General features: G+C 43.7%; 1 protein-coding gene across 10 annotated transcripts in view; it reads left to right on the top strand.

Annotated features, from left to right (window-relative positions):
* Positions 1-27728, top strand: part of LOC112248363 (nuclear receptor corepressor 2) — a 195439-nt gene that overhangs the window by 88763 nt on the left and 78948 nt on the right. For 7 of the 10 annotated variants that reach the window (XM_042320510.1, XM_042320511.1, XM_042320517.1 and 4 more), the window contains exons 5-8: positions 16004-16192; positions 18119-18235; positions 22687-22743; positions 23675-23727. In XM_042320510.1, the coding sequence (XP_042176444.1) occupies positions 16004-16192; positions 18119-18235; positions 22687-22743; positions 23675-23727 (416 nt within the window). The remainder of the gene's footprint in view (positions 1-16003; positions 16193-18118; positions 18236-22686; positions 22744-23674; positions 23728-27728) is intronic. The other 3 variants (XM_042320513.1, XM_042320512.1, XM_042320518.1) reach the window with 1 other exon arrangement.

Raw genomic sequence — 27728 nt, 5'->3', positions numbered from 1 at the left:
GTTCCCACATATGCTGCGCACTTGTTGGCTGCTTTTCCTTCACTCTGCTGTCCAACTCATTCCAAACTATCTCATTTGGGTTGAGGTCAGGTGTTTGTGGAGGCCAGGTCATCTGATGTAGCACTCCATCACTCTCCTTGGCCAAATAGCCTTTACACAGCCTGGAGGTGTGTTGGGTCATTGCCCTGTTGAAAAACAAATGATAGTCCCACTAAGCGCAAACCAGATGGGATGGCATATTGCTAAGGAATGTTGTGGTAGCCATGCTGGTTCAGTGTGCCTTGAATTCTAAATAAATCACCAACTTTGTCACCAGCAAAGCACAATCACACCACCTCCATGCTTCACGGTGGGAACCACACATGCGGAGATCATCCGTTCACCTGCTCTGCGTCTCAAAGACACGGCAGTTGGAACCAAAATCTCAAATTTGGATTTATCAGACCAATGGACAGATTTCCACCATTCTAATTTCCATTGCTCGTGTTTCTTGGATCAAGCAAGTCTCTTCTTATTGGTGTCCTTTAGTAGTGTTTTTTTCCAGCAAATCGACCATGAAGGCCTGATACAGGCAGCCTCTTCTGAACAGTTGATGTGTATGTTACTTGAACTCTAAAGCATTTATTTGGGCTGCTATTTCTGAAGCATAATATGGACTTGGTCTTTTACCAAGAGGCATGCCCCCTGCATGCCTCTGGATAAACTTTTTAAAAGCCGCGTTTGACACGATTCCCTAGACATACTGACCAGCTCCAATAGACGGATGCATGCTATATGGTAGACCAATCCAAATTAATCTCTCGGCTTGTCCAGCCCACTTATTATCTCAGCCAATCATGGCTAGTGGGAAGGTTGCTCACGTTTATTTGTGGCTAAAACAACTGGACTCGTAATTTACCATTTTATTTGTATTTACAGATGGCATACAAGTTTGATATTAAGGCACATACTATTTCACATGCTCGAGAATGCATTTCTCCCAAAAAGACGCAATTTGATTAAAAAAAATGTTTTTTACGTTAAAAAATAACTCCTGTGAAGTCGTGACTTGCGACATATGTCTAGTTTCCTGAATCAGATCACAATTGCTTGACGAGCTCTGCACTGCAAGAAGTATGAATGCCCTGACTTCTGCCGAGGCCATATCACCGTAAATGCTGCATGACCAATGCAGACATCGGATTGACCATGCGCCCAGATGCATAATACACTTCCCTCGCCAGAATGCGCTCTCTCCCGCTAATTTGTGCACATTCATTGTTTCGTAACTACATTGTGTGAATTGTTTGCGTTTGATTGTATGTCAATTCTCCATTAGATTTATCATCAGTAGTACATTTACTGTTAATTATATACTATATTATACTATAGTTTATAATATACAATGTTTGTTACTTTGTTTACGGTCATTTATTTTAATGCATTCAATATTATTGTTCTCGTCTTCCCGTTCTCATTGTCCGAGTGGACACGTTGTTTGCAGAGTGCACAACTTATGCTACACTTGTGAGAAACAGGTTCTTGTTTATGTCATTCCATTTACGAGTTTTGTCAATTTAGTCTTTTTTTTTGTTTGGAGCTCTCCGCTCCTATCAATGTTGAGTAAGGACATGCACACATAGATGTAGGCCTATATGCAACCTGGCCTGCGCGCAGAGGTAGTCCTATAAATGTGCCCATTTTGGGATCTGTGAGTATTTCTGATTGGCTTAATGCTCCACCACTAATGACTGTGGAGCTTCTCAAAGTAATGTTTTCTTCACCTCAAGCAGAAAGCAGACAAAATCTGTTTTCACCTTCATTGAGAATTACAATGGTTCTTTTGTGTATTTGAAAAATCTTTCCAGCTGTCTCCCTTTCGATAACTGCATAAAAGGGAAAAATGTCATGCTCTGATCCAATGCAAATGTCATAAAATAGACCTACCCGATTACTTCATATTAGTGTTTGACTTTGACTGAAATAGGTTCCGGACCTCATTTTGGGTGCTGGTACTGTTTATATTTAGGTACAGGAGCTCCACAATACTTTTGATCTTATATTCTATAAGAGGAACAGGAGCTCAAGTAGTAGAACATTTGAGCTGCCGGTACTCAAGTTAATAGTTGATATAATGTTTCAAGTTCATTGTAGACAGGCCATGTGTAGCCAATGTGATTTACAGGATATTTATTTTTATCAGGATATTTTCTACCTGTAGGCTGCAATGTTTTTAATTGTTGGCTTTATGTAAGCTATTTTTACATAGTTGCCAATATACAGTGGCAAGAAAAAGTATGTGAACCCTTTTGAAATACCTGGATTTCTCCATAAATTGGTCATAACATTTGATCTGATCTTCATCTAGGTCACAACAATAGACAAACACAGTCTGCCTAAACTAATAGCACATCAACAATTATACAGTTGAAGTAAGAAGAAAATGCGCCTTCTGGAGTGGCCCAGTCAGTCCTGACCTCAACCTGATTGAGATGCTGTAGCATGACCTCCAGCGGTTTTCACACCAGACATCCCAAGAATATAGTGTAACTGAAACAGTTTTGTAAAGAGGAATGGTCCAAAATTCCTCCTGACCTCTGTGCAGGTCTGATTCGCAACTACAGAAATCGTTTGGCCGAGGTTATTGCTGCCAAAGGAAGGTCAACCAGTTATTAAATCCAAGGGTTCACATACTTTTCCCACCCTGCACTGTGAATGTTTACACTGTGTTCAATAAAGACATGAAAATATACAGTTAAAGCCGGACGTTTACATACACCGTAGCCAAATACATTTAAACTCAGTTTTTCACAATTCCTGACATTTAATAATTTTAAAAGTTCCCTGTCTTTGGTCAGTTAGGATCACCACTTTATTTTAAGAATGTGAAATGTCATTGATTTATTTCAGCTTTCATTTCTTTCATCACATTCCCAGTGGGTCAGAAGTTGACATACCCAATTAGTATTTCGTAGCATTGCCTTTAAATTGTTTAACTTGTGTCAAACGTTTCGGATAGCCTTCCACAAGCTTCCCACAAAATGTTGGGTGAATTTTGGCCCATTCCTCCTGACAGAGCTGGTGTAACTGAGTCAGGTTTGTAGGCCTCCTTGCTTGCACACGCTTTTTCAGTTCTGCCCACAAATTCTTCAGCTTACAAGCCTCCCCCTTTTTCCTCCAAACATAACAATGGTCATTGTGGCCAAACAGTTCTATTTTTGTTTCATCGGACCAGAGGACATTTCTCCAAAAAGTACCATCTTTGTCCGCATGTACAGTTGCAAACCATAGTCTGGCTTTTTTATGGCGGTTTTGGAGCAGTGGCTTCTTCCTTGCTGAGGGGCCTTTCAGGTTATGTCGATATAGGGCTCGTTTTACTGTGGATATACATACATTTGTACATATTTCCTCCAGCATCTTCACAAGATCCTTTGCTGTTGTTCTGGGATTGATTTGCACTTTTCGCACTAGAGTACGTTAATCTCTAGGAGACAGAACATGTGTCCTTCTTGAGCGGTATGACGGCTGCGTGGTCCCATGGTGTTTATACTTGTGTACTATTGTTTGTACAGATGAACGTGGTACCTTCATGCATTTGGAAATTGCTCCCAAGGATGAACCAGACTTGTGGCGGTCTACAATTATTTTTCTGAGGTCTTGGCTGATTTCTTTTGATTTTCCCATGATGCGAAGCAAAAAGGCACTAAGTTTGAAGGTAGGCCTTGAAATACATCCACAGGTACACCTCCAATTGACTCAAATGATGTCAATTAGCCTATCAGAAGCTTCTAAAGCCATGGCATTATTTTCTGGAATTTTCCAAGCTGTTTAAAGGCACAGTCACCTTGGTGTATGTAAACTTCTGACCCACTGGAATTGTGATACAGTGAATTATAAGTGAAATAATCTGTCTGTAAACAATTGTTGGAAAATGTACTCGTCATATACCAAGTAGATGTCCTAACCGACTTACCAAAACTAGTTTTAATGAATCCAACCTAAGTGTATGTAAACTTCCAACTTTAATTTGAAGTATTCCGACCGTTTGCTATGAGACTTGATATTGAGCTCATGTGCATCCAGTTTCCATTGATCATCCTTGAGATGTTTCTACATCTTGATTGGAGTCCACCTGTGTTAAATTCAATTGATTGGACATGATTTGGAAAGGCACACACCTGTCTATATACGGTCCCACAGTTGACAGTGCATGTCAGATCAAAAACTAAGCCATGAGGTCGAATTGTCCGTAGAGCTCCGAGACAGGATTGTGTCGAGGCACAGATCTGGGGAAGAGTACCAACAAATTTCTGCATTATTGAAGGTCCCCAAGAAGACCGTGGCCTCCATCATTCTTAAATGGAAGAAGATTGGAACCACCAAGACTCTTCCTAGAGCTGGCTGCCCGGCAAAACTGAGCAATTGGGAGAGAAGGGCCGTGGCAGGAGATGACCAAGAACCTGATGGTCACTCTGACATAGCTCAAGAGTTCCTCTGTGGCGATGGGAGAATCTTCCAGAAGGACAACCATCTCTTCAGCACTCCACCAATCAGGCCTTTATGGTCGAGTGGCCAGACGGAAGACACTCCTCTTGGAGGTTTGCCAAAAGGCACCTAAAGGACACTCAGACCATGAGGAACAAGATTATCTGGTCTAATGAAACCACGATTGAACTCTTCGGCATGAATGCCAAGCATCACATCTGGATGAAACCTGGCACCATTCCTACGTTGAAGCAGGGTGGTGGCAGCATCATATTGCAGGGATGCTTTTCAGCGGCAGAGACTGGGAGACTAGTCAGGATCGAGGGAAAGATGAACAGAGCAAAGTACAGAGATCCTTAATGAAAACTTGCTACAGAGTGTTCAGGACCTCAGACTGGGGCGATGGTTCACCTTCCAACTTGACAACGACCCTAAGCACACAGCCAAGACAAGGCAGGAGTGGTTTCAGTAAAAGTCTCAATGTCCTTGAGAGCCCAGCCAGAGCCCGGATATGACCTGAAAATAGCTGTGCAGCGACACTCACCATCCAACCAGGACAGAACTTGAGAGGATCTGCAGAGAAGAATGGGAGAAACTCCCCAAATACAGCTGTGCCAACCTTGTGGCATCATACCCAAAAAGATTTGAGGATGTAATCGCTGCCAAAGGTGCTTCAACAACATACTGAGTGACGGGTCTGAATATTTATGTAAATGTCATATTTCCGCTTGAAAATGTTCATAAATTAGCTGTTTTTTGCTTTGTCATTATGGGTCATGGTGTGTATATTGATGATGATGGGGGGGGCAATTGAATTCATTTTTGAATAAGGCTGTACTGTAACAGAATGTGGAAAAGGTCAATGGGTCTGAATACTTTCCGAATGCGGTACATGTCATTTAGCAGACACTTTCATCCAATACAACTTAGTCATGCATGCATACATTTTATGTATGAGTAGTCCCGGGAATCAAATCCACTGCCCAGGTGTTATGAGCACCATGCTCTACCAACTAAGCTACAAAGGACCACTGGTGGTGGTATACACAGCAGATAGTCATAGTCAATATGTCCTCTTCATCAAGGGATGAGTTCAGCCAGGAGTGAGGCAGATTGCATTTCACTTGTAGAGTTCCTACTCATCAACTGTGCTCTGCTTTTACTGCACTGGTGCTGTGGCGTGTAAAGTGGCAATCGCAGATGTGTGGAATGTTAGCTAGCTCTGAGAATGTGTCCCATGATCGGGGCTGGTGCAGTCAGTGTGTGTTACTTTCTACAGGGTCTTTTTCTAGGTCAGAGCCTCAGGAGGAAGGTTGTTCTGCTCACTTCTCCATTCTCCTCTCACCCGTCATCAACACAGACGAAGACACACTGCTAGTACCGTTTCCTTGCTCATCAGCAAGTTCTGGCACCTGGAAGGAATGATTGTTCCCACTCATACTCTACCATCTGGCGTCAGTGGAAGTTGTTTGTCATTTACATAGTGCTCAGGGAACAAGGTTGCTACACCCACACTTGCGGTCTCTGTTTAGCTAGCTGCGTCCTGTTTATCTTCTACAGGTCAAATGTTAGCAGAAGTATTTTTGCCCATTTTCTTAATCTTTTCCAGATGATTCATAATTTAGTCCATTTTTTAATAAGGGGCAAAAGAGCGTGGCTGTCCCTCAGTGGTGAAAATCGCCTTTCTCTCCTGTGGCCTGCTTGTGGGGACAGCAGTGTGTTTCTTTTGCTTGAGATCCTGCTGAGTGGCAGCATCTTCCTCCAGGGCAGCCAGGGTATTATTAGACACCGCCATCAAAATGTGATCCTTGGACTGGGAGAGGGATGAGGAGGGGGATTGACCTGAATGCTGTTGTCCTCAACAAGATCCCCAGGACCAGTGGAAGCAAAATAGCCACATAACATCAGAGATCCACCACTGTATTTTTTGTGGTTCTTTTCTGCTTATTTATCCTTAATTCGACGCCAAACCCAGCACTGGTATGCATGGCCAAAGAGCTCTATTCTATCAATATTGCGTAGAAACTATTTTAGAATACTACTGTTGAATGAAATGTAGAATGTTTGTATGCATAGAAGTGTGATTTTATGAAACAGTCCTACCTGTGTCGTACACACACGGGTAGGAGATAATCATTTAAATACCAGTTCTCAGCCTCAGTGCTTGTGCACGACCTTGGCTATTTACATTTTGAACGTCCCCTGATTAGCCATATATGGTTACCCCATATGTGGGTAATATACAACGCCTTACCATGAAAACCAAAAAAAGCTCAGAAAATATACTTTTCCGAGGCTGAAATAGAGGTGCTATTGTCAGATTAAATACAACCAGAAGGTTTTATTAGGTTCACTCAGTTGTGCTTTGACCAGTAAAAATAAAAACACAGCTACAAAGAAAAGACTATTAGGACAATTGATGTTGCTTTAGCAATGGCAAATGTACTTCAAATGAGTAAACAACATTCACCAGTAAGCCATCCGTCCTCAACAGCTCCCTCCTGTAGGCGTGTAGGTCAACATTGCTTTTCTGCAGAATGAACGTGTTGTGCATTCCACCTGGCCACTCTGCCACCACATTCAACAGCGTCTTTTGGGCATCACATAAACTGTCACATTCAGAGTGGAAGCCTTTTTTGTTCACATAGTTGAACTCGTTTTGGGATGGGGCTTTGTGGGTGCCGTTTATTGCTCCGTTCGTATTTGGGAATCCATTGATGGCAAAGAATCCCCTCTTGACTTAAACATTTAACCATGGCAAGGTGACTGGGAATATGGTCGAATGCAAACAGTGTAGTTGATTCCCTCCATAAGGCAATCAAACAGGCAAAACGTCACTACAGAGACAAAGTGGAGTCGCAATTCAACCGCTCAGACATGTGACGTGGCAGGGTCTACAGGCAATCACGGATTACAAAGAGAAAACCATCCACGTCGTGGACGCTGACGTCTTGCTTCCGGACAAACTAAACACCTTCTTTGCCCGCTTTCAGGATAACACAGTGCCACCGATGCAGCCTGCTCCCAAGGACTGTGGGCTCTCATTCTCAGAAGCCGACGTGAGTAAGACATTTAAGCGTGTTAACCCTCGCAAGGTTGCCTGGCCAGACAGCATTCCTAGCCACGTCCTCAGAGCATGTGCAGACCAGCTAGCTGGAGTGTTTACGGACATGTTCAATCTCTTCCTATCCCAGTCTGCTGTCCCCACTTGCTTCAAGATGTCCACCATTGTTCCTGTACCCACGAAAGCAAAGGTAACTGAACTCAATGACTATTGCCCTTTAGCACTCACTTCTGTCATCATGAAGTGTTTTGAGAGGCTAGTCAAGGAGCATATCACATCTACCTTACCTGACACCCTAGACCCACTTCAATTTGCATACTGTCCCAATATATCCACAGAGAGTGCAATCGCCATCACACTGCCCTATCCCATCTGGACAAGAGGAATACCTATGTAAGAATGCTGTTCTTTGACCTGGGTCTGAACTCCGCCCTGTGCAACTGGGTCCTGGACTTCCTGATGGGCCGCCCCCAGGTGGTGAAGGTAGGAAACAACACCTCCACTTCGCTGATCCTCAACACAGGTGCCCCACAAGGGTGTGTGCTCAGCCCCCTTCTGTACTCCCTGTTCACCCATGACTGCGTGGCAACGCAGACCTCCAATTCAATCATTAAGTTTGCAGACGTTGGAGTAGTAGGCCTGATTACCAACAATGACGAAACAGCCTACAGGGAGGAGGTGAGGGCCCTGGCGGAGCGGTGCCAGGAAAATAGCCTCTCCCTCAACGTCAACAAAACAAAAGGAGCTGATCGTGGACTTCAGAAGACAGCAGAGAGAGCATGCCCCTATCCACATCGACGGGACCGCAGTGGAGAAGGTAAAACGTTTCCAGCTCCTCTACGTACACATCCCTGACAATCTGAATTGGTCCACCCACACAAACAGTGTGGTGAAGAAGGTGCAACAGCGCCTCTTCAACCTCAGGAGGCTGAAGAAATTTGGCTTGGCCCCTAAGACCCTCACAAACTTATACAGATGAACAATTGGGAGCATTCTGTCGGGATGAATTACTGCCTGATATGGCAACTGCACCGCCCGCAACCCCAGGGCTCTCCAGAGGGTGGTGCGGTCTGCCCAACGCATCACTGGGGCCACACTGCCTGCCCTCCAGGACACCTACGGCACCCAATGTCACAGGGTGCCACGCAATCCACGGTCTGTTTACCCCGCTACCGTCCAGAAGTCAGTCAGTACAGGTGCATCAAAGTTGGGACAGCGATACTGAAAATGGCTTCTGTCTCAAGGCCATCAGACTGTTAAATAACCATCACTAGCCGGCTACCTCCAGGTTACTCAACCCTGCACCTTAGAGGCTGCTGCCCTCTATACATAGACATGGAATCACTGGTCACTTTAATAATGTGTACATACTGTACTGCTTTACTCATTTCATATGTTTATACTATATTCTATTCTACTGTATTTTAATTGATGTCACTCCGACATTGCTCGTCCTGATATGTATGTATTTTTTATTCCATTCTTTTACTTTAGATTTGTGTATATTGTTGTGATATGTTAGCTACTACTGCTCTGTTTGAGCTAGGAACACAAGCATTTAGCTACACCTGAAATAACATCTGCTAAATATGTGTTTGACTAATAAGATTGGATTTGAAAAGGTAATGAAAACAGGGCCGCCAATAATTTTGACCCCTTTTTATATATATATTCTTATATTACTTGTTAAACAAAATACATTATCTGAACAATTGTATTTTTTCACCGACCATATAGCTCAGTATTTGCATTTATTTTATCCACTCTTTTTTGTGAATCTTTATCAAGGGTGCCAATAATTCTGGACCTGACTGTAAGTTCTGTCAAATGCAATCACTGTATGGAAAGAATGAGTTAAACAGGAGAGACATAGAAGAGGAATGGGGAGTGAAAATGGCAAATACAGAGAGCAGCACAGATAAAGGGAAGTGGAGGAGGAAGAGACAGAGGGACATGAAAACGTTATCTCACGAGGACCAATGTACTGCATACTCAGCCACGAGCCCCTTCTAAAGCACTCTGAACACTAACACCGTCTAGCTTTACAATAACACGCTCAACATCAGTATCAGGAATGTGTAAGAGGTAGTAATCTCAGTGAATTCATTTGCCTGTGAAATTAGTTTTGATTGAAAAAGGACAAAGTGACACAAGTACCTAAATCGCCTCAGGCCAGTTATACTTTCAGCAAATGTATAGTACCATCACTTTTCTCACTGTAGTAGAAATGTAAAACTGCTCTGTACTGTACTGTACTGTACTGAAACTAGTTCTTACATACACTCGTGCTCTAAATTAAAATGTTTCATTGGTAGCACTGGTGCTTCCAACTTAAACATGATAAAAGCACTACAAAATGTTGGAGCACCAGAAAATAAGATTTGTGACTTTAACATTCCAGTTTGGAGTCCTTGTACATACACTGAGTATACAAAACTTTAGGAACACCTTCCTAATATTGAGTTGCACCCCACTTTGCCCTCAGGAACAGCCTCAATTCGTCTGCGCATGGACTCTACAGTACAAGGTGTCGGAAACGTTCCACAGGGATGCTGGCCCACATTGACTCCCACAGTTGTCAGGTTGGCTGGATGTCCTTTGGGTGGTAGATCATTCTTGATACACACAGGAAAATGTTGTGAGTAAAAAAAAACTCAGCAGCGTTGTCGTTCTTGACACTCAAACCGGTGCGCCTGGCACCTACTACCATACCACGTTCAAAGGCACTTAAATATTTTGTCTTGCCCATTCACCTTCTGAATGGCACACATACATAATGTCTCAAATGTTAAAAATCCGTCCTTAACCTGTCTCCTCCCCTTCATCTGCACTGACTGAAGTGGATTTAACGGATGACTTCAATAAGGGATCATAGCTTTCGCCTGGATGTTTTGTACACTCAGTGTACACTTATCTTGCTACTGTGGTATCAAAGACTTGATCAACACTTTGTGTAGTAAGCAGTGCTCAACCATAGATACCCTCTGCTGTGTGTTGATATGTAATGGAGTAGACTAGAGGCTGATCCACAGGCTTAGTTCCACGGCAGCATGACAGACCTCCACCAAACACAATGACAGCCTGGTTTTCTCTCCTCAGTGAGATATGGAGTGAAGGCCATCTTCTGTCTAAGTCTCTGCTTATTGATCGGCCCTGGGAGGACAGAATAGGAATGAGGTGTGTGTGCGGTCTGTGTGGTTGGAGTTTGGAGGGGGAGGCTACTGAGATCTGGAAGGTCATTCTTCACATCTCTTGAGATATGACCTAACCAAATGTCCATGCGTGGCACTCACTGCCAACACTGCTCTAACATGTGGCCTGACTTGTCAGTCTGACAGTGATATTTATGCTGTTGTGGAAACTGGGGCTGTTGGGGTGATCGTAATACCACCATCGTAATACCACCACACTGTCATGAGTCATGACCGCAGTCAAATTCCACTTGAGTGACATAATCTCCTCGTATGCACCCTGGACATGCGTTCAGTACCCAATCGCTGACTACTGTCTGGTTGCTAATGGCCTGGCACTCAGGGCTCTATTGTCTCTAACCATTCTGCATGCAAATGAAATCCAAAATCACAACAAACGCAAAACAGTACGGTGCTTTTAAAACTCACCTCACTGTGATTGATCAATTTGAATAAACAACAGGTTGAAACTGGGTTGAAAATATGATCATTGTGGATGTTGTTTCAAAGCCAAACGAAATGGACAACACTTTCGAAGGTGATTCATTCAAAACACCCATAAGCATATGAGCTTATGCATTCGCATAGGCCTATATACACCAAAATGATGTGGACACCTGCTCGTCGACCATCTCATTCCAAAATCATGGGTATTAGTATGGAGTTGGTCCCCCTTTTACTGCTAAAACAGCCTCCACTCTTCTGGGAAGGTTTTCCACTAGATGTTGTAACATTGCTGCGGGGACTTGCTTCCATTCACCACAAGAGCATTAGTGAGGTCGGGCACTGATTTTGGGCGATTAGCACTAGCTCGCAGTCAGCGTTCCAATTCATCCCGAAGGTGTTCGATGGGGTTGAGGTCAGGACTCTGCGCAGGCCAGTCAAGTTCTTCCACACCAATCTCAACAAACCATTTCTGTTTGGACCTCGCATTGTTCACAGGTGCATTGTCATGCTGGAACAGGAAAGGGGCTTCCCCAAACTGTTGCCAGAAAGTTGGAATCACAGAATAGTCTAGAATGTCATTGTATGCTGTAGGATTAAAATGCCCCTTCACTAGAACTAAGGGTCCTAGCCCGAACTGTGAAAAACAGCCCCAGACCATTATTCCTCCTCCACCAAATTTTACAGTTGGCACTATGCACAGGTAGCGTTCTCCTGGCATCCGCCAAACCAAGATTCATCCGCCAGACTTCCAGATGGTGAAGCATGTTACACCACTCCAACTGACGCTTGGCATGGTGGTCTTAGGCTTGTGTGTGGCTGCTTGGCCATGGAAACCCATAAAGCTCCCGATGAACAGTTATTGTGCTGACGTTGCTTCCAGAGACTGTTTGGAACCCGGTAGTGAGTGTTGCTCGTACAGTCATTGGCATGACAATAACCGGCTGACAAAATGTTCATGACCACCACAGCCCTAGTGGAAACTCAAATACCTTTCCTGGAAGACTGAGGTGATCTGGAAGCGAACAAGTCCATGCCAGACTGCTTGGATGACATACTTGTTTGTTTGAGTGAGTGTGTGTGTGCGCGGCCCCCTACATTTATTTTCCCCCACATTCTCTTGTCTGCTGGACTGTCATTAGGTGGATTGTTCTGTATTGTCAGTTATGATACTGGCAGCTCTCTATCTATACTGATTATCTTTTGGAACAGGCTGTTTTCATGGTCAGAGATAGTCAGGGGTGCTTGTTTCTTTGGGTTCAACATTACCGTTGACACAAAAAAATATCTAACTTTAAAATGTCACCTAGGCTAAGATTAGTTGTGCACCTGCTGAAGTGTTCTGTTCTTGATCTTTCCATGTGTCTGTGTGAGTGAATTGACTGAATCATGTGATATCCAGAACACCTGCTAACATGAAACCAACAGGATGTTTATCCCTGCTCCTTTCAATTATCTTATTGAGCGCACATGCAGTACCAGTCAAACTTTGGACACCTATTCATTCCAGGGTTTTTCTTTATTTTTACTATTTTCACCATTGTAGAATAATAACTATTAAATCACACATATGGAATCAAGTAGTAACCGAAAAAGTGTTAAACAAATCAAAATATGTTGTATTTGAGATTCTTCAAAGTAGCCACCCTTTGCCTTGATGACAATGTCGTACACTATTGGCATTCTCTCAACCAGATCATGAGGTAGTCACCTGGAATGCATTTCAATTAACAGGTGTGCCTTGTTAAAAGTTCATTTGTAGAATTTATTTCCTTCTTAATGCGTTTGAGCCAATCAGTTGTGTTGTGACAAGGTAGGGGTGGTATACAGAATATAGCCCTATTTGGTAAAAGACCAAGTTCATATTATGGCAAGAACAGTTAAAATAGGCAAAGAGAAATTGACAGTCCATCATTACTTTAAGACATGAAGGTCATTAGAGTTATAAGTTCATCAGAGGACAAGTTCATTAGAGTTACCAGCCTCAGAAATTGCAGCCCAAATAAATGCTTCACAAGTAACATACACATCTCAACATCAACTGTTCAGAGGAGACTGTGTGAATCAGGCCTTCATGGTCTAATTGCTGCAAAGAAACCACTACTAAAGGACACCAATAAGAAGAGACTAACTTGGGCCAAGAAACACAAGCAATGGACATTAAACCGATGGAAATCTGCCCTTTGGTCTGATTTTTGGTTCCAACCGCTGTGTCTTTGTGAGACGCAGAGTAGATGAACGTATGATCTCCACGTGTGTTTCCCATCGTGAAGCATGGATGAGGAGGTGTGATAGTGTGGGGGTGCTTTGCTGGTGACACTGATTTATTTAGAATTGAAGGCACACTTAACCATTATGGCTACCACAGCATTCTGCAGCGATACGCCATCGATTCACACTCCATCTGCTAGCAGTGTGTGGAAATGTGTTGCTCTTCACAAGTACAGAAGACAGTCAGGTTGTAGGTCCTAGAGAACTACTTGAAAGCCCAAGAGAACTAATCCTCTTTTGATGAACCCCCCCGACCAAACACCTCAGTGTTTTACACAAACTCAGAAGTCATTGACTTAACTCTGGCATAAGAGGTTTCAGAGCTTAACTGGTTGCTTGTCAGGCAATTGTATTTAACGTCTTAATACTGAGGGCCATGTAATCTAATCTCTACCTACCTATCCTTTCTAGACATTATATCAATGATTTTCCTTACAAAATCACACAATCTTTTCCTAACTCACGCAGACTCTTCTTTCATCTTGGCCAGTCTCTGCTTTTACATCATTTCTCAGAGAGAGATATATCCCCTTTAACATATATCCTATAACAAGGGGTTGTTGCAGCATTCCAAGTATATGATTAGAAATGGAGATGTTTAGCAGACAAAACACTGGTAGGCTTGTGTGTGTGTCTATGATGTGATGGACGTGTATGACTAGCAGTCTGGGTGCTCGTCATCTCATCCCAGCCAGTCCATTCCATCCCCCCTCCTCCTGACATTTCAGCTGCAGCAGGTCAGAGAGCAGCAAGACCCAGCCTCATCCTGCCTGCCTGCCTCCCCTAGATTAGGCCAGTTATATAACACTCATTACAGCAGTTTAAAAATAACACAGAACAAAACCCAAGCTGAATCACACACTCTCATTTACTGTCCGTGTGTCTCTACACACACACCATGCACTAGGGCCGGGACGATACCAGTACTGCAATACTCGTTAGTACCGTGGCAAGGAAATAAAACACAAAGCAGATTTAATTTCTTTAGGAAAACAGCCTTAATGTTGGAAACAAACATTATGTTGTCATCCAGTCACACATTTAATTTCCAAGCAATAGCACATAATATTTTACATAGACGGTTTTTAATATACCAAAATTAGTCTGTTTCGTGTTTTCATTTTTGCCATGGAATAAATATCACAATACTGGTATTGTCACAGCCATACCATACACATGATGAACCATACACTCACACACACACTTCTATTTCCTTTCCCTGTCTCGCTCACACACACACACACACACACACACAGACGCACAGTGGGTTTACTAGGAGGGATTAGTGGTTTATTAGGAGTTGTGTTGGAAAAATATGTAGTTATTTTCAGCAAATTCATTGGTACACCCTTACACACTTCCCATGCTGGTTGCTTCTGTCATCCTGGGCTAAGTTTAGGATATACAGTATTTTAACCGTCTCAGAGAAGTAAAGCCTGTAAACTGACCCGGCACGAAGACCTCCTATAGTCAGCAATACCACTGAGACCACTAGACTGCTGAGTGGGGCTCTCTGGTTCCAAGGCACAACATAGCCCATCCTTTCACTTCTATGTAAAGAAGGCATTGCAAATTAAGCTATCCAGAGTAGGGCTAGGCGATATATTGTGTATACCGGTATGGATCCACATTCCAGTATAGATTTTTACAATACTTCTATGAAGGTATTCGATATAGTGCTAAATAAATGCAAAGTTCTACAAATTGGACTACTTCACTGTCGTTTTTTGTCCTGGGTGAGTATAAAACCATCAGAATGAAGAAAGCCAAATATAATCACTTAGAATTAATTTGTTGCCATTCTAGGGTCATTCACTACTCATAAAACATTAACTTAATATTCAGAAACTTCAAATACTATAAAATACCACCATACTGTCAAAAATGTGAAACATATTGTGGTATGATATTTGGTCCATATCGCCCAGCCCTAATCCAGAGTTGTGTTTCATAGATGATGCAGTTGTAGAATGTCTTAATAACCCCCACCCCCACCCTGTATTGTCCTTCTAACTGTGTTTCATCCTTCAAATTAACAAACAATACTCAAACAGAGCCTGGTCTGTTCTATGAAGTCTGATTGTATATTCATTAGTGTGGTCTAGTGACTGTGAGACACTGACACAGGCTTTCATTACCCAGAGGACTTCATTACCGTAGTGTGCTGCTGCCTTCCCAAAGGAGACACAGGCAGGGTGTTAAGATCACTTGTTGCTCAGAGCCACCCATATCACAGACCGCACACAGATACAGACAGACACAAAAAAGGAGAGAGAGAGACCGAGCTGCAGCATGTCATTGTTGCCTCTAAACCGCTAACTGAATTAGGCTGGGACAGTTGAGAGTTGCAGTCTAATCGATGGCTGCAGTCTAAACATACAAGCAGATTTATCTCTTTGCCGCCATCTCTGTGTCCTTTCTAGAGGTCCCAGGTTTAACTGCCTACTCTGTCTTCTGTTTGCCGAGCAACATGACAATATGCAGAATGTACTATGTAAACAGTGTTGGTATTATGAAACACCAATAAAGTGTTGAGTTAAGATCCTCTGTCACCTCTATCTCCCTCCAGGACCGGGGCAGCTCCATGGGGAAGCTGGAGCCCATCTCCCCCGTCAGCCCGGCCCAGATGGACCCAGATCTGGACCTGGTGCCAGCCCGCTTCTCCAAGGAGGAGCTCATCCAGAACATGGACCGTGTTGACCGGGAGATCACCATGGTGGAGCAGCAGATTTGCAAGCTACGCAAGAAACAGGTACAGGTACCGTACAACCATGGGTTATACTGTAGGTCCTGTTCTCTACGCTTTGTTTGGTGCTTGTCGCTGTTTGTCATTACGAGACTGTGTGCTTAGTTGACTGTTTTTCAATTTGATGCAATCTATATGCTTTATCTTCTAAGGATGACCCAAATGTGTCTATCTGTGTCATTACTTCTCATTGAGCCTGAATGTTTCTGTGAAAGTGCGTGGCCTGCACTCTTTTTACCGTCAGCTTGTTCTCTGGCAGTTCCAGCAGTCTTCCTAACAATGTTTCCATCTGTATTTAAATCTAGTATCCCTCTCATTGCCTGTCTTCAGTGGATCTTCACACAGTAGAGCCTTTAGACCAGACATACCAGGCTGTATTGCTGTAATTATTGTATTGAGTTACTGTAGTTAGGGCTCACACAGCCTGCCACAGTGCTCTGCTTCTAGGCAGCTGCATTCTCTTCTGATTTTCCTTCCTCTCTTCTTCTTTTAGGAGAAAAGTAGGTTAAAAATATATAAAGCCATAAATAACAGCTTCCCCCGGGGGAAAGGAGGAATATGTTGGAAGTTTTGTGACTGTTAAATCACTCATATTTCTTCCTCGCGGCCTTCCTCTTGGCCACCTGCCACGTCATGTTTTATAGAAGAGCTCTATGGTGCAACTCTCCCCCCTCAAGTCTCTCCTTTGGCTGGCACTCAAAATGCTGCTTCGTAAATCTAAGCCACCTGTAACCCATGGCACGGTCCGCTGTGGGAGGTGTTGGGGGGTGGGGTAGAGGAGGGAGGGGGTTAGTGATGAAGCCTAGTGAATGTTTTAAAGACTATTCTCTGCTACCTAGAAAAATAAATCAAGCCCCCCTCCCTATCCCTTCCCTCAACAACACACTATGCTTTTTATTAATGTTTTTAAAATTATTTTTATTTTTTATTTTTTATACAGCGGAATTACCCCTCCCCCCGCCATAATGCTTTCCTCTCTTCAGCTCTCTCCAAGCATTAAAACATCTGGAGCCATTAAGTGGTGTGGTAAAACTTTATTTAAAGAGTTCTGGCAGAGAGTGGGGGCTGGGGCTGGGGCTCCGGTTACAGCCAGCCTGTGTTGTCAGCCATGCTCAGGACAGTTGGTTTATTTTATTTTACTCTGCCGTGGGTTTGGAAGGGGGAGGTTCTGGGAATGTGTGCGTTTTCCTCCCCAGCTGCTTATCCATCCCGATTGGGGCCCAGGATGATCCTGAGGGCCCAGGGCCAGCTCTCTCTCGCCCCCTGCTGAGGCTTGGCCCAGGCCTTTTTCTGGGGGGGAGACTGGCTCTACTGTAGATCACCTCCCTGCAGAGCATGCAGCAGCACACTGACAAGGAGCCCTAGCCCCCAGAGAAGCAGCTTCAATAAACCCTCAGACTGTACCACTCACATCTGCAGCCCTGCTGCCACAGACGACCAGCACTGCCCCTAGTCTGTTCATACTGCTGTTCTTATTACTCCTACTTACCTGTCCTGTTTATTGGATCATACCACATTTGATACCATACTTTGTCTCCTCAGTCCTACTCTCTCTCCTCCCTGGCATGCGGCCAGCCCTGGCTGACTTTGTTACACCATGTTGTGGTAACCCTCTGGTTAACTGGACCCATGGGACTTAATAGCTATTACAGCTAGTAGGACAGTTAGGTTCATCACTGCTGGACACACACACACACACACATATACACACACACACACACACACTTCCCTAGTAACCTGTCACCACAGAAACAGAGAAGCACAAGGGTGCTGCAGGATCAGGGATTTCTCCTTTGTTCACGGCTTGTGATAACCTTTATCTGTCATTTTTCTCTTGCATATTCTTCTCTCCCAACCTGAGTCAAAGGGACATCTTTTCTACACACTGTGTTCACCAGTAATCCCGAGTGTTTGCGTATTTGCGTTTGTGACCTGCAGCAACAGCTGGAGGAGGAGGCAGCGAAGCCCCAGGAGCCGGAACGGTCTATGATCTCCCCCCCGCCCAGTGAGGCCAAGCACCGCAGCCTGGTGCAGATCATCTATGACGAGAACAGGGTCAGTACCATCACACACACGCTAGGGATGGGCACGGTTATTAAAATATTTGAATATCCGAATGGATGCTAGTATTCAATCACTTGGAGTCTTTGTCTCAAATGGAATACAATTATCTATGTGACATTGTTACATAGCCTACAAGGATAAACCATTACATTCAACATTTTTATATAACAATAGTTTTATGACAGTTTGTATGAGTGTGCCCAATAAAAAGGATTCACCAGCAGCCTACACTGGTCTCACACGTGTAGCTTGTTGTTATTGTCGGTCAATCAAATCGCTGCTGCAGTCAGAGGCTCCATGCAAGTGAAGAGGGAGATCTAATCAATACAAAATGGAATTACAATTACAGAATTAAGTTGGCTAAATGAGAAGGAGTAGGCTAAAACAATCAACCAAGAGGTAGGCTGTTGTTTCTTATGAATGGAGTTGTTGTAGGCGTTGGATGGGGAGTGGAGCAAAAAAGTCTCAATTAGCCTTTCTACTGTAGCTAGCTAGCTGGCTAACTTAGCTTTCTACTGTAGCTAGCTAGCTGGCTAACTTAGCTTTCTACTGTAGCTAGCTAGCTGGCTAACTTAGCTGGCTACTGTAGCTAGCTAGCTACTTTACAATGATTTGATGCAGTCAAGACAAGCACTATCAGGTGGTGTGATAGATAACCTATGGTAGCAACAAGTTTGTCTAAATACTCTCTCTTTTTCGCTGTCTTTTATTTCTCTCTCTGTGCCACACACAGACTGTCACACAAACTGGCCCCTGGCCGTGTCACGCCCCTCCCTCACCGTTCTTCTGAAACAAGCAGAGTGCAGCACACAGTCTCTCTCAAGCAAGTCTCCATTGAAGTTTCTTAAAAAATATAATGACATTATTAGAATACTGAAATAATTTCAAATGCCCTAACACACTCACACACTGCTCTCTCTCTGTGTAAATATGAGTGTGTCTCAATCAGTGCTCAGCCTGTAATGGCTGTAGTCAGTGTTCATTCCTAAATCACCTCACAGGTTGGTCAAAGTTAGAATACATGTATTGACTGCATTATGTGAGCTAGCTATACCCCCTGGTTGATCATGATCCTAGTTCTTGTGGTGGTAGTGATGTAAGATAATGAGCAAAACCATTCCAAAAACACACTTCCTTTGGATGAATGTTTCTCTATGACTGAAATAGTGTTCTTTTTTTGGACTCCATACAGTGTTATTGGGTTCACAGAAATTGCTTGATTGTAAGTGTTGAGAATGAGACTGAAGCTGTGAAGGAAGACTGGGAGCATCTGGATGAGGTGCAGAGGACTTCGGTCTGACAGCTCTTTGATGATGAAAACGAATATGGTAGACTGTCACTCTGCTTTCCCTCAGATATTGGATTCATGCTGTTTGAGATCTTATTTAGCTAATTGGCCCTATTGAGGGCTGAATGGAAGGGAATTTGTATTCGGTGCATTCTGCAGTGACAATGATTGTGAAGAGATTAATGTGTGAGCTCTGTCATTGCTGTTACTTGGCTTGTTATCATCTTCAACAGCCCAATAGAGAGTGGGAGTCAATAGAGAGTGGGAGTCAATAGAGAGTAGTCAATAGAGAGTGGGAGTCAATAGAGAGTAGTCAATAGAGAGTGGGAGTCAATAGAGAGTGGGAGTCAATAGAGAGTGGGAGTCAATAGAGAGTGGGAAAGGCTGTATGAAAAGGAATTAACCCATTTAGCCCCCCACTCTTAATATGGCAAGACCAGACAAAGTCCTTCCGTCCGAGTGTGTAGTCTGCTAAAGGTCAGCATTGCTGGCCTTTAGTGTGAGCAGGTCACTCACACCCTCAGACAGAACCCCCCACACACACACACACACACACACACACCTTACTCGTGTTCCTCTACTACAGTAACATTCGTCTGGCAGCAATCCGAAAATATATATTTTTTAATTAGGTCAACATTTTTACGTTCCCAATTTTAGAATGCAAGGATTTCATAGAAATCTAGGTCAATCAAAACAGATTGAGTAGGATATTATCTAGTTGTAGTTAATAATGCATTCATTTCCAATACTCTTAGTCCACCTAGTGGTAAGCACTGTTCCTTGCATACGGAGACACAAAACTGTATAAACATGTTTGTGTAGATTGCAATGGTATATAAGGAGTATTTTCCCACTCGTTATGCCGACCACAGATGGTCCCCTGTATGTGTAAGGGGCAGGACCTCTGAACATTTCCTTGCCGGGCCGGGTCAGAATCTTAAGGAAAGTCAACTCTTGAAGTAAAGTAATCTTCTATAATATAATAGAAACAATTGAATGGTCTAAAAGAGACCTGTTGACTGACAATAGTACTGTATACCTTTCACCCCATATACTTACCAGCTCAGAGCTGAGCAATGATGGCACCACTGAATCCATGCAGAAGGAGTGATGATCTCAAAGCCTGGACTCATCCAATGTCGCTGAACTCTGGAACACTTTCCACTCCACTGAGTGCTGCTGAGCCCCACCGCCACCACACTAGGAATTGCCAGGGACCTCACGATACAATGTGTCTCTTGCGATTCTCATATTGTATTGTGATTTTACACTGCGCTTTTATTGCAAATTGATGTTTCAAACATCTGCTGCCGTGACATGAGAGAGTGTGAGAAAATGAGTTTATATCAGTCATGGATATAAATGGGCTTAAATCACGTTGACTCGCTGTTTAAAAAGAAGATGGAAAACAAGCTATAGGATGAAAAATACCAGAGTTTTGACGCAGGTACAGCAGACTAGCACTAGCTAACGCTACCTACCAACAAAACAAATACATACTTGGAGTCAAAGTATCGATTTATAATATAGTCCCAATATAGTGCTGTAGCGTCCCCCCATCACTACTAACACAGTGCTGCTGAGCACCACCACCACACTGGTCTCTCTCTGTCTCTCGTTTGTTTGTTTGTTTGCATATCATATAAAGGCTCAGTCAGACACACCAATAGCATTTGCCTGCCCAGAGTACTTAGGATCTCTGAACAGAGGTAGAATCATGCATCAGACAACAGTTCACTGAACGATCGGTAGACGAACGGGGAGATCCACATTCGGTGCAACCTGTGTGATCCTTAGGTATATCTGAAGAAGGCATGGCATGGGTGTTGGTGTTTGTCTTGGATACGTGTGTGTGTGTGTGTGTGTGTGTGTGTGTGTGTGTGTGTGTGTTTCACCACCTGGCTGTAATGACTCCAGTCTCAGCAGAAGCGTTCCACTCAGTCAGGCCTGGTGTCATCTGTCTCTGTGGGCTTAGTGTCACCTCGTCTCTCAGCCAGAGTGATACAGCCACAGGCCTTTGTCAACGCCATAGGCGACACCACTCAACTTCACTATCTCATATTAGAAAATGGCTGCCTTGGACACAAATACAAGAGAGACAACCGTGACTCACTGGAATTGCACTATCCCAGTCCCACTGTTAAACACACACACAAGGTACTGAGAGATCTCTCAAGTCACTGCACCATCCCTATTTGCTTGTGCCAATATTAAACCCTCTCATTTTAATGACGCATTTCTTATGATGTAGCCCATATTTCCCTTTTCTATGGACTGGAAATGCTTCTGTGAGCGCTGAGCAGCTGTTAGTTTTCTGCTCCAGTTGCAGTACTCCTGTCTAAGCACTAGGGGGCATCTGAGTTGGTCCAGCCTCACTTACAATCACTGGCTGCCAATTTAATCTCAGGTGTGACTGGCTGAGATGGATTGGAGGAGGAACCATAGTGTGTCAAAGCTCCATGTTGATCAACAGTGTTGTCATTGCCCCGTCTGAATTTAGCGTACATGTATCCCCTTCTCTGTGTTGCCAATGTCATTGATCGTAGTCTTTGATATGTCCTTAGTCTTGCAGATTTATATCAGTACAATGAGCTTCCCTCTCTCTCCTCTCACTCTACATTTGACATTTTAGTCATTTAGCAGATACTTATCTAGGCACAGCGACAGATGTTTCACCTAGTCGGCTCTGTGATTCGAACAAGCAAACTTTTGGTTACTTTCCCAATGCTCTTAACCACAAGGCTACCTGCTCAGTCTGAAACCACCACCTAAGCACACTAGGAGGTGAGATCTCTCTCTCTGTTTTGTCAGATGTCCCTTATTGGAGAAGCACTGCAGCCATACAGTCTCACTCACTCTTGCTCTTTCTCACGCTCCCTCTTCTGCGTGCTCTCGCTCTACCCTTCTCTCTCTCCTGGAATCTGTGTTCGGGGAGGTGAGTAATCTTTTATCCAGGAGAGGAGAAATGAGAGGGAGCTGAGGCGAGGTTCTGCCTTGTGTTAAAAGCTCTAATAATAGTTACTGCATCCAGAGTGCCCATCCAAACGTCAGTGATTGAGTGAGCAGGCTGCTGCGTTGCCTTGGTGATGGGAGACGTGGGGCTTTGTTGTTGACATGTGCTGAATGTGTTGTGTGTGTTGTGTCTCCTCAGAAAAAGGCAGAGGAAGCGCACAGGATTCTGGAAGGACTGGGACCCCGAGTAGAACTGGTGAGTCTCTGCTCTTTTCTCACCTCTTAATGGTCACCTGAATAAAACATTTAGCATTTTGCATTATTTGACCTTGGGGAGGAGGGATAAGTAACGGAGGAGGATGAGGAGGAGTTTGTCTGAATTCAAAGATGTGTAGCAAGCCCTGGACAGAGAGCATGGTGGGTTTAGTTTTCTGTTTGGGAATGAGAGTGAGAGATGGTAAAATAACTGGACCACAGAAACAACCATTTCAGATTTGTTTGACCCATGAAAGCTGTTTGTCATCCATTGTTTTCCTCAATGTTTTAACTCCCTTGTGTCATGAAATAAGACTGTTTTTGTTTGTTTTGGAACCAACTCATTTTACCCAAAGACTTTTTCCACTTATGAGTCTCTTGAGAACAGTCTTGAGAAGGGCTGGATTAGGATGTCATGTTGTCATTCTGCTTACTACTTGTCAGCTTGGCACAACAGGAGCAGTTATATAGTACTATGGAACTCAGGGCGGTTTCACACTCTCTCGCATATATATTGATGAATTTTGTGCGATTGATTAAATTAATGAATAAATATAATTTGATGGTTCAGTTGGTTGAGTTATTGATTGATGGTACAAAATCTGAGCCAAATGTTTTGGCAGACCTTTCTCGGATACTTGTATAAACCATTATGACATCACACCATCATTTCTCTGTCAGACTTCAATCTCAGATAGTCAACATGTTGTTGGTAGGATGTAATGGCTGAATGTTGTTACTGCATCTGGCATAGTAGCTTTGCAATGACACCAGACAGGGTGCAGAGAAGGGAGTGTAGAAGCTGTAGATGTGTGTGTATAAACCTCCTAGCCTTCATGTTCCATGCTGCTGTGAAACTGAATTCCCACCTCTGGCAGCATCACTGACACTTTCATCTCTCTCTCTCTCTCTCTCGCTCCCTCCCCTCTCAGCCTCTGTACAACCAGCCATCTGACACCAAGCAGTACCATGACAACATCAAAATGTAAGTTAGCCCGCCCTCTGGGGTAAAGGCACTGGGTTTATGCTAATGTTTGTGTGTGTGTTTTTATGAGTGTATATCATCTGTCCCTGTGGGCTCAGTGGGATTGCTATGGTCCTAAATGCCAATACTGTGCTCCTTCTCATCTACTCTAGAGAGTCCCATCCCAACAAACGGCCACAGACCATCAATGTTTCAGTGTCAGCCACGCATGCAGTTTTTACAGCTCTGGTAGTGCACTGAAACAGTTATTTAACCTTGCGATTGCTCTCTGACAACACATTTTGGTCATTTTTTGTGGAAGTGAATTTATACTCCACTTTTTCATAACTATAGCAATGCAAGTGAAGGAAATGTTACACACATTACATTTGAACTGACATCCTCCCTTCACTGCCCCTCTTTCTCTACTCTGTTTGATCCAAGCACTGTTTGATCAGCAAGGGTGTGTGCCTCTTGCCTCTACCTGGGACGCAGACGTCCCATTTATGCGTCTGGAAATGCAAATGCGCTACGCCAAATGCTAATAGCACTCGTTAAAACTCAAACGTTCATCAAAACACACATGCAGGGCATTGAATTAAAGCTACACTCGTTGTGAATCTAGCCAACAAGTCAGATTATTAAAATGCTTTTCGGCGAAAGCATGAGAAGCATGAGAAGCTATTATCTGATAGCATGCAACACCCCGAAATACCTGAAGGCGACGTAAACAAAAGAATTAGCGTAGCCGGCGCTACACAAATAGCAGAAATAAAATATAAAACTTTCATTACCTTGGACGAGCTTCTTTGTTGGCACTCCTATATGTCCCATAAACATCACTATTGGGTCTTTTTTTCAATTAAATCGGTCCATATATACCCAAAATATCCATCTATGGAAACTGTGTGATTCAGAAAAAAACACAGTTTCGAAGCGCTACGTCATTTTTTTAAATTAAAAAAGTCGACGATAAACTCTCACAAAACACTTCGAAATACTTTTGTAATCCAACTTTAGGTATTAGTAAACGTTAATAATCTATCAAATTGATCACGAGGCGATGTGTATTGAATAGCTCCACTCTTTCAAATCATCTTCCGAAAACTCACTTCCATAACGTCCTGTCGGAGACCGGATGGAAAGTGGTCTCTCTAACTCGTTTGACCAAGGAACAACTCCCAGGCAATTGACAAGAGTGGTGACATCGTGTGGAAGCTGTAGGACTTGCAATCTCCGCCCCATTTAATTTCGTGCCCCTTGAACAATACATGCAAGTGGCGCATGGATATTTTTTTCAGTGATCAGTTTTTCTTGCGCTTTTCGATGAAACAGACGCTCTGTTATAGTCACAGCGGTGATTTAACCAGTTTTAGAAACGTGAGAGTGTTTTCTATCCACACATACTAATCATATGCATATACTATATTCCTGGCATGAGTAGCAGGACGCCGAAATGTTGCGCGATTTTTAACAGAATGTTCGAAAAAGTAGGGGGTAGGATCAACAGGTTAAATAGCGCTGTATAGCTTTGATCCATCACAATTGACTTCTTTGTGGTGCCCCTAACCGGTTTGATAACCTTAGCCCCCGTCGCCATTGAGAAAGATGAGTACCAGATTCATACCAGACACCACCCCCACCCTACCCTACTTAACCGCTCTGCTTCCTCTGTCCACTACCCCTCTCATATCCCACACTGACTCAACGTTGGGGCCATTAGCCAGTGTTCAGTATTTCAGAACCTAGAATATATAAATCCATGGAAATATATCCACAGGTAGCTCCCTAGTGGTGCAGCGGTCTAAGGCACTGCATCTCAGTACAAGAGGCGTCACTACAGTCCCTGGTTCGAATCCAGGCTGTATCCCATCTGGCTGTGATTGGGAGTCCCATAGGGCGGCGCACAATTGGCCCAGCATCGTCCGGGTTTGGCCGGGGGAAGGCCGTCATTGTAAATAAGAATTTGTTCTTAACTGACTTGCCTAGTTAAATAAAGGTTAAAATAAATGTGTGGTTTATTTACACTTACACACATTACAGAATGGGAACATGGACCATGCTTGCTTCTTTAATGTGGCACATATCAACATGAAACCCCTTTTTGCAGAACTATAATTTCCACATGCCTCATGTTTTTGGTGTTGTTTACAGTGTACTGTGATTTCTCAGGAATACGGTGCACTCTTAGTGTTGGACAAACGAATCCTATTGAAACGGTCCAGAGCAGCTAATCTCTCCTTCCACCATCTAGTGTCCGGAGCACAATGCCACGTCTGTCTCTATAGGACTTCATCTGTCAGCCCTGGTCTGGCCTTGATTTGATTTATTAGGATCCCCATTAGCTGACGCCAATGGCGACAGTTAGTCTTACTGGGGTCCGACACATGATGAAAAAGACATTACAGACAAAAGCCTTCACAATTTACACGCGGTAATGTTTTTAAATGTGTGTGCATCAGTTACAGAAGCTTGCTTTTCCTCTGTGCACTTCTAACATCTATCTATAGCCTGTCAACTATGTGTGTGTTTTTGTCTATCTCCGCCTGTATTGTGTCTATGCACCACAGTGATATGGTGTACGTGTCCCAGTGTGTGGGAGAGTGAATTAGTGTTTATATGGTTCTCAGTATGTGTTTACACGTTAATGTGAGTTTAGATGTTGGTTTATATAGGAACATGTGTAGATGGGGGTGTCTTTGTTTTGATGAGGAGGTCATCGTGTGCACTTTAGACTGCGTTCTGTGATGTCTTCTGTGTAACGAGCACACTCGCACACACCCACGTAGTGCCTTACTTGCTTCCTGCCGTCTCTGTCCTTGCCTGTGACACCAGCTGATGTGACTCATGTAGAATACAATTACATTAATCAGGAGGGATGTGACTGTACAACTGCCAGATTAAGATCATTTTACACCAAAGAAAGAGATAATGGTGGGAGAGCTGCTGCCAGAGTGATTACTGCCCTGACCTTTATCTGAAGAACTCTGGCTGTCTCCATTCCTGGGCTCTCTCGCTCTCTCTCGCTCTCTCTCGCTCTCTCTCTCGCTCTCTCTCTCGCTCTCTCTCTCGCTCTCTCTCTCTCTCTCTCGCTCTCTCTCTCTCTCTCTCTCTCTCTCTCGCTCTCTCTCTCGCTCTCTCTCTCGCTCTCTCTCTCTCTCTCTCTCTCTCTCTCTCTCTCTCTCTCTCTCTCTCTCTCTCTCTCTCTCTCTCTCTCTCTCTCTCTCTCTCTCTCTCTCTCTCGCTCTCTCTCTCGCTCTCTCTCTCTCGCTCTCTCTCTCTCTCTCTCGCTCTCTCTCGCTCTCTCTCTGTCTTGCTCTCTCTCTCGCTCTCACTCTCTCTCTCTCTCTGCTCATTCTCTTCCTCTCTCGCTCTCTTAAATCTCTCGCTCTTGTTGTCTCTCTCCTCTTCACTGTAATGACATGCTTGTCTCTCGGGCTCTCACTTTCTCTCGCTCTCTCTGCATCATTCCTTCCTTGCTCTCGCAACAGTTAAATTGAATGCTTTTGTTGTCAGCAAACAAGAGCGTCTAGCTTTTCCTGGGACCCTACAAGAGCTAAGGAGAGAGGCCAGCTGAGAGCGGGTGCATATCTCACAGGAGAACAATGATGGAGGCTACAATTTCGAAGCGTATGCATTCATTAGCTTAATATAAGGCTAATACTGCATTGAATTTATTACCTGAAAGAGGTATGATAGTACATCGATATTTACACAGAGTATACCAAACATTACAAACATCTTCCTAAGATTGAGTTGCACCCCCCCTTTTGTCCTCAGAACAGGCTCAATTCGTCTGGGCATGGAATCGAAAAGGTGTCGAAAGCATCCACAGGGATGCTGGCCCATGTTTACTTCAGTGCTTCCAAAGTTGCGTCAAGTTGGCTGGATGTCCTTGGGGTGGTCGACCATTCTTGATACACACGGGAAATTGTTGAGCATGAAAAACCCAGCAGCATTGTAGTTCTTGACACTCAAATCAGTGTGCCTGGCACCTACTACCATACCACATTCAAAGGCAC

Source organism: Oncorhynchus tshawytscha, linkage group LG04, assembly GCF_018296145.1.
Source record: "Oncorhynchus tshawytscha isolate Ot180627B linkage group LG04, Otsh_v2.0, whole genome shotgun sequence".
Classification (NCBI taxonomy): domain Eukaryota; kingdom Metazoa; phylum Chordata; class Actinopteri; order Salmoniformes; family Salmonidae; genus Oncorhynchus; species Oncorhynchus tshawytscha.
Note: the sequence above shows the minus strand (reverse complement) of the source record. Positions and strands in the feature narration are given on the sequence as shown.